The 12,997-nt window shown below is 36.5% G+C and overlaps 1 protein-coding gene across 1 annotated transcript in view; it reads left to right on the top strand.

Annotated features, from left to right (window-relative positions):
• The window catches only part of LOC126366198 (roundabout homolog 2-like), a 45,099-nt gene extending 39,436 nt beyond the window's left edge, over window positions 1-5,663 (top strand). The window contains exons 9-11 of the mRNA XM_050009201.1: window positions 39-211; window positions 827-1,173; window positions 1,250-5,663. Of these exons, the coding sequence (XP_049865158.1) occupies window positions 39-211; window positions 827-1,173; window positions 1,250-1,834 (1,105 nt within the window). The 3' untranslated portion in view covers window positions 1,835-5,663. The remainder of the gene's footprint in view (window positions 1-38; window positions 212-826; window positions 1,174-1,249) is intronic.
• Window positions 5,664-12,997: the final 7,334 nt, after the last annotated feature.

Below are 12,997 nucleotides of genomic sequence, written 5' to 3'. Positions count from 1 at the left end.
CGAATATAATTTACGAGTGCCACGCGTTATTGTTTCAGGTATCCGATGAACGGTGAAGTGTCCATTGTGGCTGGGGACTTTGTGATGGAAACATGGTTTTACTTTTTAATCGGGGCGATCGTATTGTTCAAGATAATTGTGATTGGCGGTATTATTTACGTGCGGAAACATAATATTTTTGCTAAAAAGTCTGCACTCCCAAATATTTATGGTAAGTTTAAAAGTTAAAAACACGTTCATCATAATTAGCGATAATATATTTGTACAGTGCACGTGCCACATCCGCACAGCGCTCAGCTATGTGACACCACTCAAAAATAAACAGTTATTCAGCTTATCTCGAAACGCTTACATTTTTTCCGTAGAATCAGCATCAGAATTTCAAAATTAAAAACATTCCTCGGGTGTCGTGGGGTGGCTGGGGCGCCGAGCGTTTGTTTGATGGAGGCTTTGCCATGCGACGGGAGGGGGTGCTAGATTACTTTCGAGTTGAAAGGTAGCACGAGCCCTCTCTCGTGAGCGCAGTGGATCTCTTTCACTTTGCATTCACGTTGGGCGCACAAAGGAATGATACAAATCCGAGAAATAAAGACCCAGTAAATGTAAATGTTTTCTATTTTGTTTTCTCGAGGCGATTCGTTTGTTGATTCACCCAGTTACCTTCAAGCCAATTTCCCTCGCTTTGTTTGCATTGTATCGCTTTTATATCTTTTAAGCTTTCGGTAAACGAGATGATTTGCATTTGAATTATGAAATTGATATAAATTGCATTAATGTCACGATGGGGCTGCGCTACAAATAATCCGATTACTTATTTCTGTTTTAGATTCCAATGGAACTAGCTTAGTGACTCAAATGAACATCAAAGCGGCTGTGTCACTGTCCCATCCACTTAGCAGTTGCTACAATAAGAACACGGTGACTAAGACTGAATCACTTCTCTGGATGGAAAACCAACCGGGTTTATGTATGTCCGGTACTCAAACCAACCAGAGCAAAGAAAAAGCCAATTCAGAGTATGATAAAGTAGCTCAACCGCTACCGGAATACGCGGAAGTGACTTCAGCACGAGTGAACGGAAACGAGTGGAATACGAGTAAAACTGCAACCTCGCCCGCCGCTTACGCCTCGGTGACTCTCGTTGCCAACACTCGACAATGCGTCAGCTCTTTGGTAAGATAAAACACATTTCCTTCGTTTACTTTTTATCACTCTTTAAAACATTTCTGACTTTATTTTCCTATCGCAGGGTTGGTTCCCGCCAGGAAGCAAAAACGTTGAATCATTTGACAACAGATACATTCCCGATGAGGAACTCTATCCAGCCAGCAACGGCGGATACTACAACCGAAACGTTTACAGTGAGAAATATTTTCAAGGTCACCCAAATGTTTTGAAATTTTACGATCTACCGTCGCTAGACAAGACACAAAAAGCGCAAATAAGATACAATCAAAGCTTAGACGAAAGAAAAGGAGACAAGAACGCAAAGACTGAAGCTACACAATCGTTAATAGGTAGAACTTACGGAATCAGTTCGAGGAAGAATTCCGAAACTGAAGCGACTTATAGAGCTTTTGGTGAAGAAACTTCAGATGATGAGAATTATGTTGAAGATGGTGGGTATGACGAGCTGCAGGCCATGCAGCCTCAGAGGCAGAGACCACAGCATCAGTATGAGAGGCCTAATTTCGACAACGATGCAACGCGGACCTTAGCGAGACTGACTTCGTTTAGACACGGGCAAGGAGTTCACGGGTCGTCGCAGGCGTCTCTTGCGCCGACGCACGCCCCTCCCGCGCCGCACCCCCGCGTGGACTCTATCACGCGGTAGTATCACGCCTTGCCGGCTTTCGGCGACTTGTGCCAAACAGACGTTTAGACATTGTTCCAATTAGTATATAGAATAGTGACGTCACTAACGAAAGATCGCAGTTCTTCCTAACGTTGAACAGGCTCGGTGTATCGTGTAAAGAACTCACTTTATTTTCGAAAGGTTTAGTTTGTGCTGGATGACAGTGAGTGTTACAAATTGTGTGAACTCATTTTGTGAGGCCTAAAGGGACAGCAACTGTGACGAGTTTGGCCTAACGTAGCTGGCTTTGAAAATGCACAATCTGCCGGAAATATTTTCGTTTATAGATAGTACTTTACAAATATTCTTTACATGAAAGTATTCCTAGTCTTTTGTATAGTACACTAATTGTAAATTTTGTAAATAACTTATTGAATATATTAACTTAAAAAATCTGATAGTTACGATTCTTGATGATGTGTTATCTGTATCAATTCTAATAAATGTTTGTAATGTTAATATTGGAATTGATAGAATTCAATTGATATGTCCGTCTGAATATCAATAACGAATTTGTAATCCGAATATCATTAGTATAAGCACAATAAAACATAGAGAATGAAACAAATTAACGCTTGGCAATAATTTGAAGTAACTCGTAGTGTAAATATCAATACTAGCAGTAAAGTTATAGATTTCAGAACAATACAATGTTTAGAAGTGTAATAACATTTTTATTTATAGCTTGTTAGGTAAAATAAAAGAGTAATGAAATTAAATTCTGATTTATTTAAAGTAGTTCTCTAATTTTATATTTAAATTGAAAAAAACATTTAGATTATAATTTAGTGATTATTTCATTTAAATAGTTTTATTTATTTCTTGTGCCATACGAAGCTTATCTTAATATAAAGTAACATTGGAGTTGTGACATAAAATTCAAATGATTATAGGTACCGGCACATAAATTAATTCAAAATGTCTTCAGCGCCTAAAAATTAAAAAAAAATCATTTAATTTATTAAATAACTATCATTATTATAATAACTTAAGCCACGCTCTTGTCGGTATAGCATTCTGCATTCTTGTCTATCAAACACCAATTCATTGACGTCTTTATAAGACACGACATTCGCCTTCTCTTTAATCTATGTTAGCTCATTTTTGTTTAATATACATACATACTTAAACTTTTCCTATTTCCCACCGGGATAAGCAGAGACTATGGAATTCTCTTGCTTTCTCCACAGCCGACTTTTGTTTAAATAAAAATAATATTTATAAAATAAAAAATCACTAACATCAGTACACAAACGACATGCGCATAGGTCAAGTTATGTGCCGGGAATTATACAAAGTTATTATCTACGTAAGATATGTGATATGAGTTATATAGCCACTTGTTATAACTACTACATAGCACAACTTGTATGGTTGCATATCATAATTAACTAGGTTAGACATAGTTAAAGAAATGTTAATAAATTAGGACGAATGTAGGTTCTATTTAATGCAAGTTTTATCCAAAAAATCTGAGTTCATATGCATATGAGTTTTATTATTTCCATTTCATAATATAAGAAAATAATTATTGATTTTCAAAATTACTTATACAAGTATGTTTGGTTTTACCGATATTGCAATTGAAACCACAAAGTATTTTTTTTTTACTTTATTAACTATTTTAGTAAAACCCTTTAACGTTAAAAATGTTTCCTAGTTGCTATTAATTCAGTCGATTTTATATCAGCTGTTTTCTAGTAAGTAATTCCATGTATTTTCATCAAATATTAGCATACATTCTTGCACTAAATATAACCTAACAATGTTAAGAAGCGATTACTTACTTCACATCTCGTCCTTATTTATCACGTTGTAAATATGTAAAATGAAGTTGAACGCCTTTTATACTTCGACTTGAGAATGTCTGACTGCCTTTGTTGATATCTTGCCCTGTTCAAGTGGACTCTCTGAGATACCTTGCTTCTTATAAAGTGCCATATTTATGTAGGTATTATATTAACAACTCGCCAGGTGATTCCTTTTATTAAACTCACCATTTCTAGTTCCTATTTTCGCACTTCGTTTAAGTGAAGCGTGGGCGACGTCATCGTCTTCTGTGAGATCTTTGAGGCGGTTCCACTGGGAGCAATGAAATCTGTAATGAAACAGTTAAAATTGTAGATCTTTTTGATGTAACTTGTTGTTATTTTCCTCGCATGACTTTAACTACTTGGCCGGACTGAGTGACTCTCACTCGATCTCACACTCCCACCCCATCACAGATTTGAGCATTACGTCAATAAGTAAGGAGCATTCAGCTTTCTTATGTCCAATCTTTATAATAAAATTATATTGGATTGTAATTTCTTGTATTGTTTTAACGTAAATAACACAATGCTCAACAGTATAACTGCTTCGTTTGACATTGTAAAAACAACTTATTCAACTGCAGGAAAATGCTCAAAATTGAATTTTGTTGTTACTTTAACCTCGTAAAGACTAGATTTCCAGATTTGAAAATGACATTCGGTCTTACGGCTTTAATAAGCACGTGTTCGTCAATCAATGATGAAGTACCTATTGTAAAATATGTAATACTCGAATCAAATCTTCCATTACAGATGTTACGAACATTACAGGATTGTTACATTACAAGCGAATGCTCCCGGTGTGGAACCACCTTTAATAACTATTTTAAAGTTATCGGTGGCCTATCTATTGCATGCATAAATGTAATCATTCGCACTAAATATATTATGATTGTATTACAGAATAATAAGTTTTACAACTTCTAAATGTTCAAGATTTTATGTGAGAAGTGGACAGTAATATTTGTTGTAGATTCACAGGTGATGTTTGAAGATATTGCATGTTGTTGTCTTATTCTGAAAACTTTATAAGTGCTTTTTGAAAATCACATTCTAATTTGATTTTCTTCAAGAAAACCTCTCACGTAGTTTCAATCTAGGTACAAACTGAGACTCCGGTTTTCTATCTGGAATAAAGGTAGCATGACCGTTTCTTGTAGAAAATGGGGATAAAACCTAGTAGCTCAAATGTAGATGGTAGTACTGTTCCTAAATTTTGACAGTTCTTCATACTGTACAGCAAATATGATATGACAAATTGCTATAAAATGTGGAGCAACTTAGAGTGTATCCCCTCTGAAGGAGGAGTTACGAAAAAGAAAAGCAGCTAGTGGGAAAAGGCAGTTTTGAACGAAAATAAGTTTTCCTTTTTCCGATATTTAGGGAACAAAATATATAACACTAAGATTTTGCTGTAAAACGCTGTGTAAAGGTTTGTAGTGTAAAAATCTAACCAAAACAATATGTTTGTTTACCTACTAAAAAGTATGGAGAAGTGTCAAAATTGAAGAAAACACAACAGTAGTCACACCTGATGCGAGAAATAGGCAGATTTGGCCATTTCCGCATATGAAAATAAGTGCGCAATGTTAATAAATGTCAAATAGCAATATTGCTCGAAACGGTCATGCTACTTTCATTTCAGGTAGAAAACCGTAGTCTCAGTTTTGACCTGGATCGAAACTAGTGTGTGTCATGCGAGGTTTTGTTGAAGAAAATCGAATCAGAATGTGACTTACAAAACGGCACTGACGAGATTTTCTCTATAAGACAACCATGTTCACAGTAAATACATTATAAAGTAAAATATCATTGTAGTGACATAGCAAGGTGTCTATACAGTTATGCAAGTCATAGTAGAATGCCTATTTTTGTGTGCGTCATGACCATTTGTTAAAATAGAGAGTTTTCTCAACAATAACGATCTGAGACTATTTTGATTTTTGTATTAGTCTTTGAATACCTATTTTTTAATAAAATAATTTAAATTACTAATATTGGTGACTTTTATTCGACAACAATCGATTTATTTAGAGTGGTACAAAAGGCTATGGAATGCGCCACGTTAGGCATCCACCTGGTAGATCGTATACCAAACGTCGAAATTCGGCAACGCACTAAAGTCGAAGATGTAAGTATAAGAATCGCTAGGCTTAGGCTTAAGTGAAGACAACAGATGGACTAAGGTTGTGACTGAATGGAGGCCAAGTGATAGTATGGACGAGACTTGCACAGGACCGTAAAGGATGACGTAAAAGAGAGGAGGCCTATGTCCTGCAGTAGTTGGATACAGGCTGAGAAGATAGATAGTACTTTCCTTAAATACCTACCTGCTGCTGAAGACAACGAACAAAATTGTTGCTACATCAACACACATTAAATATAGCTACCTTCTACTATTTATGAAACATAAACATCACAACATAAACAGCCTATAAACGTAATTAAAACACATAATAACGGGTTCTTACCGCGATTGAAATAGGGATATGAGCCTATATACGTCCCGCTGCTGGGCACAGGCCTCCTCTCGATCAACCGGAGGGGGTATGGAGCATACTCCACCAAGCTGCTCCACTGCGGGTTGGTAGAGGTGTTTTTTTACGGCTAATAGCAGGGAAGAACCACGGAATCATCTTACTTTTTCGGACAATCAGGTGATTCAATCCTGCAAAGTCTTTTTACAAAGGACAGTCTCACAAAATTATTTCGACAATTGAACCTGGATCTCCATCCTAGATCGCTAATGACGCAGTATAATATTGTTTCTTGTAAATAAAAGACGATCCACAGACTACACTTAAATGAACGCGGATCCTTTCTTTTCTTTTGTACTTCCAGTCTAATTCAAACTACTTATTCTTCTCTCGTGCGTGTGGGTTGTGAGGTTAATGACCGACCTCATCAACCCTGGTATCAGGATTACTGTTGAGCCAAACAAACCCGGATTAGAAGGACTTATTTATATTTAAACGTTTGTCTACGCATTCAAAGCCTGATTATTAAGTCGCATAGTAAACGTGACAAATAAAACCTAAGTAGAATAATTGAAAATTTAAACAAAGAACGTCGCTATCAAACAGAAACACTAATGAACGGTTCGAAATGTTGAAATGAATGAAAATTTAAATCGCCGCGAACAAAAGCACACGTCAGTATTGTTGACAACGCATTCAATTTGCGAGCAAGCGAATCATAAAGCAAATCTCCACTCGACACTCGCCATAAGTACATTATTGGAGGGTGTTTAGCACAGCTTGCGGTGCGGCCGGCTCGGCTGAAACTGCCTGATAACCATACAGACGTACAGCTTACTCACATTAACGTGGCTTGCCCATACCAACCCATACGCTGATTGGATGCCAACCCGCTTTGTCTCCCCGTAATGCCCGCTAATGCCCAGCGAGCATTTCAATCCTGCCGCTAAGCATAGACTGTCATCAGAAATCCAAAAGCGCACGCTTTTACTAAAATACGTTTATCGCACATCCATGCAGCGAATACAGTTGGAAATAGAAATAAAATCCGTTAACCCGTATCTGTGAGTCCGATAAAGTTTTTTAGCGAAGTAAGCGTATAAAAACATGCAGAGTTTTTCTCTTGCGTTCCAGTTTTGCATATTTTTCCAGCGGTGTATGGAGCGCGTCGCCGCGGGTATCGTTTTAATTTTCCGCCAGCGTGGAAATTTACACGATCTGAATGAACCATCTATTTTAATGAGCTTTAAAAGTTAACTGATCACGGTCTCACCGGAGGAACGGCGGGGCTCACGGGTAATGTGTCTTGCTGCAGGGGTAAAACAAGGACTATTTTTCTCAATTTTATCACTGTAGACAAATAAAGAACAGATTTAATTTGTTAAATGCCCGTGATCTATTCTATATTTATATCAAACGCACTACCTTCATGCCCTTTTGTCATTATAATGATACTTGACCAAACTTCATTAAGGTTCAAGGGTATCCCACCGCAGTGGTTTTTGTCTCCACTAATTGCATATCAAAATTCGATTCCGATCACTCACAAATTCATACCACTCAATACATCACACGCGGAATGAAAATTGATCCTTCTTCCGGCGTCCACTCGATGAGTGATATAATTCAATTAGAAGTTAATTGCCAAATTAAGTCGTGCCAACCCTCGTTTGGTTTGGTTCGGAATATGGTTTGGAGGCGCGGTGTTTTTGGCGTCAATTCCGTTAATGGACGGTGTTTGTGCAAAGCAATTTTATCATCACCTATAAATAGGTATGCCTGCAGACAGAGTGATTTACCGACCAGGTGGATTCAAAAATAAAACCCAAAGACTAGCAATGTCCATAAAGGTTCGGATTTATCTGCGTCTCGTCAGATGAAACTGGATGCGTTTGCTTTGTAAACTTATCTGAATTTTGCCATTCCCGTTTATTTTCGTCTGGAATAACCAGTTACTATCTAAGGATTCAATAAATTTTAACGGATTTTTCCTTTTATTAACCATTTCAGATATCTTGTAGATTGAATGGTCTGCATCTCGATATAATTATTAAGAACGGTAATTCACAATTCCTTTGAAAGGAAAGTATTAATTTCCAAAGTATAAAACTGCATAATAAAATTCGCCGCCGTGTAGAAAAGGCGGCTATAATATACGGTCGTCCTTAAGCCCAGAGTGCCCTTAATACTGTGCTTAAGTGGGCGAGGTTCAGAGATGTTCAGAGGCTTTTCAGGCCCAACACTTCTAAGCCTTTTAATATCGCACCCCCGTACACTCGGGTTTTTATCGGATCTCTTGCGTAAGGTAACCTTTTTTAATGGCATTTGTGGCTACAAACATATGATTCGGAGCTTGTTTGAGGTTTCTGAAAGTGCTATTTGACTGTGACTGTTCATGTATTTGCCATGGTATAGACATAATGCTTCTTTGATGGCATCGAATGACAAAAAATTCCCATAGACAGAATGAGGACTCGACTTTACAAGAGCTGCGGGTTCAAATCCCGTCCGAGCCCGACTTTTTCGATTTCATTTTCTCGTTTTGAGTTCTTTGATACCGTTATCAAAAGCAAATATTCATAAGCATGTTAAATTTTCTGTCAAAATCGTTTTAATATTGCAATTTTGTGTATTTATGATGTTTGAATACATTTTGTAGATGGTTCAGCAACCTGCCTGTATCACGCGATAACACAAGACAAACGTGATTCACCCTTAATTCACTCAATTCATACATCGGGGTCATTGTCGCACTGTAACGTCCTCATCAACTAGCGATGACGATTGCCCAAATTTAATTAAAGCGACTGCAACCCAACCCCTCGGATGAAACTATAAAGTAGGACTGAGATCTTGGAATATTAGATAATTGTTTTCGACAGTATCTTATTGGCAAGAAGGCCTATACACAATTTAAACACAGTTTTTATTCAGCTACATATTGATACAGCAATTTGAAACTATGTTAAGCAAATTGTTGATACTACATAACATACATTTATAACATAAAATATAGCCTATATAATGCAACCCAAACAAAATGACTAGTTCTGAAACTTCAGTAGCCAGTAGCCAATTCTGAATAACCAACCTGTTCCCTCACAATTTTCAAGTTAATGGCGCAAAAACAAATTTCAAAATGGTTACAAAATTGTCGTCAGAAGTGCTACCGCTTTCAGTAATATCAGAAGAGAGATTTTCTATTCTCTATGGATGGGACAAAATGGGCTCTAAAGTTTGAATGGCGCGGCACATGGGGCAGAGTTTTGTAATTTTATTAATGACGTAATAACAGTTCTGTCAGTCGCATGTGCGTGCCCATGAGCGATAGTGAAGTCGTTAGTTCGGACGGGTTAATATTGGAGGGTCGGATCCGGGATTATCTGCAAAGTACATGGTGTTATCGTTACGGATATTAAAAATGTTACTCCTGCAATTGTTGAAGACCCTATTCATTAAGTTTTAAACGGTGAGTGCAAATAGCATTCACGGTCGTATCGGTCAACACATTTTTCTGTCGATATGGGTAGATGTAGGTAACTTAATGTAGGTACATTATTAACTATACTGAAATATAATTGCCAAAACACTGAACATTTTGGTAAGTACAAAAGATAATATGTAAAATATAAAATACAAACGATTGCAATTTAAAAGCAGACTTTAGAAGCAGCACATACTGGCAATAAATGGGCTAGATTTTGGCCCGCCGAATTAAACTAGCGTTGTCGGAAACAAGCCTCTATTACTCACAAACTTGATGGCATTAAACTTTTCCGACGGCTGCGCTGAAATATGAGGACAGTCCCGGCAACTTTCACTTAGATTTGCACAGATCTAATTTACTTACACAAAGTTTCGGTTAATAAAATCTGATCAAAGAGTGACGCCACTTTTTGACGTTGATTGGTAATTCTGACAAGTTCCAATACCCAACTCTACCTTTAACCGACATTTTACAAACTCTCTGATCTTTTGGTGGTTTCGAACTGTCAAACTTGTGACTTTCTTTATAATGTCTTTACCCTTAAAATTAACTCGATCAAAAGTGGGGTGGAATTTATTAGGTGAAATCAGTTGCTTTTGAATAGGTAAGCAATCGTTTTAGTTTACGTCGGTTGTTTTGTTTCACAAATGCTTAAGACGATATACTTTGCTGTCAAAAACAAGTATCTGCGTGCATGTAACTAATAAAATAGGGCTATGTCTTCTATAACGTAAGTTTTAAGGGAGAAGTTTGTCACAGGGGTCGCGCCTGGGACCTGTCCTATTGCTTCTAGACACGACAATATGGCATACATGATTAGTTAAAAGAAATCTTAATAGGACAGGCAAGTAGTAAACTTCCGTAGACATACAAAAAGAGGGTGAAAGTTCTTACGAACTAGTAAAACAGTGAGTTCACAATGTATTCAGAAACGATACATAATTAATAATAATAATATAATAATAATATTAGTAATATTTTTAATTTCCTGTCTACTTTTATTCGAATTGTGGTTGGTATTAATTAATTCCGGTGTTAAAAACCACAAAGTGAGATGCTTCATTACCCTTCATACCCCTTCATTTATCGGAGTAAAAAATTTAATAATCAGTTCATTTATAATTAATTTACAAATTGATTTATCATTAAGTACATGCTGTGTGGGCGTTGTGCGGTTTTTTTATCTCTCTTACGTGTGGTTTAGTAAATACATTTAGAACAATACTCTTAAATTGAAACACCTAATCATTTTTTTTTTTATTCTACCAAAAATAATGGTGTAGAGGGCAAAGTTGAACACGGCCCTTAGCAAACTTATCCGCGTTCTGACCACTCTTAAAGTTTAATCGTGCGATTTACACTAGTTCCAAACTCATTCTAACTGCACTGCAACAACAAAGAAAGCTTTGAACGTCGAAAATGAGTGTTTGGTGTCCAACCACCGATGTCGCCACCAGATAAGTGCTGTGCGATCCATCATTGCATTAGAGGGGAACTCGTATTTATTGATTTTCACCAATTTTTGCTCGAACCGTAGTCTGTGTTGCTTTTATAAATAGAATTTGTCGGTCCAATTGTTTTACCGATAAAATTGTGTTGCATATGCAGGTGGTTTGTGAAAACTTCGTTGTTGATTAGTGGCGATGGTTGCTTTGTTGTTTTTTAACAACATATTGTTCATAAACTCACTCGTCGGATGAAATATAGTGGCTGGCAATTTATTTTTATTTCTGGCGGTACAAAATTTTAATGGTTTCTTAACGCCAAATATTTTGAACATACTTCTTACACTCTTTTTGAAGCGATTACACGAAAAGATATTCATTTGTATATGCTATGTACACTGTAATTGTCTTCATCATCATCAATTTAAGAGCCACGCTCTTGTCGGTGTAGCATTTTCCATTCCAGTCTATCAAAGGCCAATTCCTTGACTTCTGTAATTGTCTTAATTGTTAATATTTTATACATATATGATGTAGTAGTACTTAATAAATAAACAAATAAAAGATATATTACTTTGCGTTATTACGGTCCATATTGTAAATATATTTTTGGTCTTCAGTGTTTCCTCGTTGCTGGTCTATCATTTGCAATCCAGCCAAGATTGTTGAATATAAATTTTAGCGTGTAACGATAAGCGTGCACTTAGTATTACCTCCAATTATATTTCAATGTCAAGAAGTAAGTAGGTCCGTTATCAAATTAAAAGTTTATCAGAAAGAAAGGTTTAACACAAATGTCAAGCACACTTAAGACACAAGTTACCACAACGTATATTCTGTTGCAAATTGTATTCCTGCAAAATTGAACTAACATAAACAGTCTGCTCTAGATTTCCAAGAGATGATAGATAATGCTCTTCCCGACGTTAATGTAAGTCTGTGAAATATTGTTCGTTCGCTGGCTGGAAACAGATCCGCGCACATGAGCTCGTTCAAATTAAACCCAAATTGACTGTCGCGCGAGATACTTCAGAATATATTAAGCTCAGCTGCTAATTCTTAATAGTTTATGCAAATCTATGTCAAATAGACTCGGCACAAATTCGCCTCTTTCTCATCCCTCGTTCCAAAAACAAAATGCCGATTTGCATGTGCAAATAACAGTGTAGTGAAATCTAAACAGCAATTTCGGAGACAATGGCGAACCAGCTGCGTTGGCCCTACTTGAGGAGGGGACAAGAATTAAACAATAATTTCTTGTCATTTTGCTGAAACGGCCTTACGTTGTCGCTGTTAGAATTTTCCCCGATTTTGGTACAATAGAAACGAAGGAATATCAGGATATTTACAATGCGGAAATTTGTGACGAGCAAACATCAGACTCATGCATACTCAACTCGTTTTGGTTTCGTTATGTGTACAGGGATAATAATTTCCTGCGTGGATAAATATATGGAAGGCTTTTATTTTGTTAAAGTGGATGAAGATTCATTCAAAGCAGCAATCTGCTTCTCATCACTTGCACGAAAACAGATTTAAGTAATTCGAGTCAAACCTCTTTTGGTTTAGCGATTTTCGTAAACCAATGTATGTGTAATTTATAAAGTTTAGTGATACCAACAAAAACATTTTCATGTAAAAATGTAGCCAAGACAAGATCATATCGATCACAATGTCAAAAAGTCATCTGATCTCATGTAGCGCCAAGTTTCTTATTCTACACGTCCTAATTATACCAACTATAAGTTCACAAACTCTAATAATAAATATCAAATAATTAAATTCAAAGTATAAAAGCTATGCACTTGAAACTTTATAGGTTTAATAAGTCCATTAACAACATATCCTGAGAGTTTAGTTTATCTACTGTAATCCAAAACTGAGTTATGACGGTTCAAAAAATCGGCGAAACGTTTCGAGAA

Source organism: Pectinophora gossypiella, chromosome 4, assembly GCF_024362695.1.
Source record: "Pectinophora gossypiella chromosome 4, ilPecGoss1.1, whole genome shotgun sequence".
In the NCBI taxonomy this organism is placed as follows: domain Eukaryota; kingdom Metazoa; phylum Arthropoda; class Insecta; order Lepidoptera; family Gelechiidae; genus Pectinophora; species Pectinophora gossypiella.
This window is presented reverse-complemented; position numbering and strand designations above follow the sequence as displayed.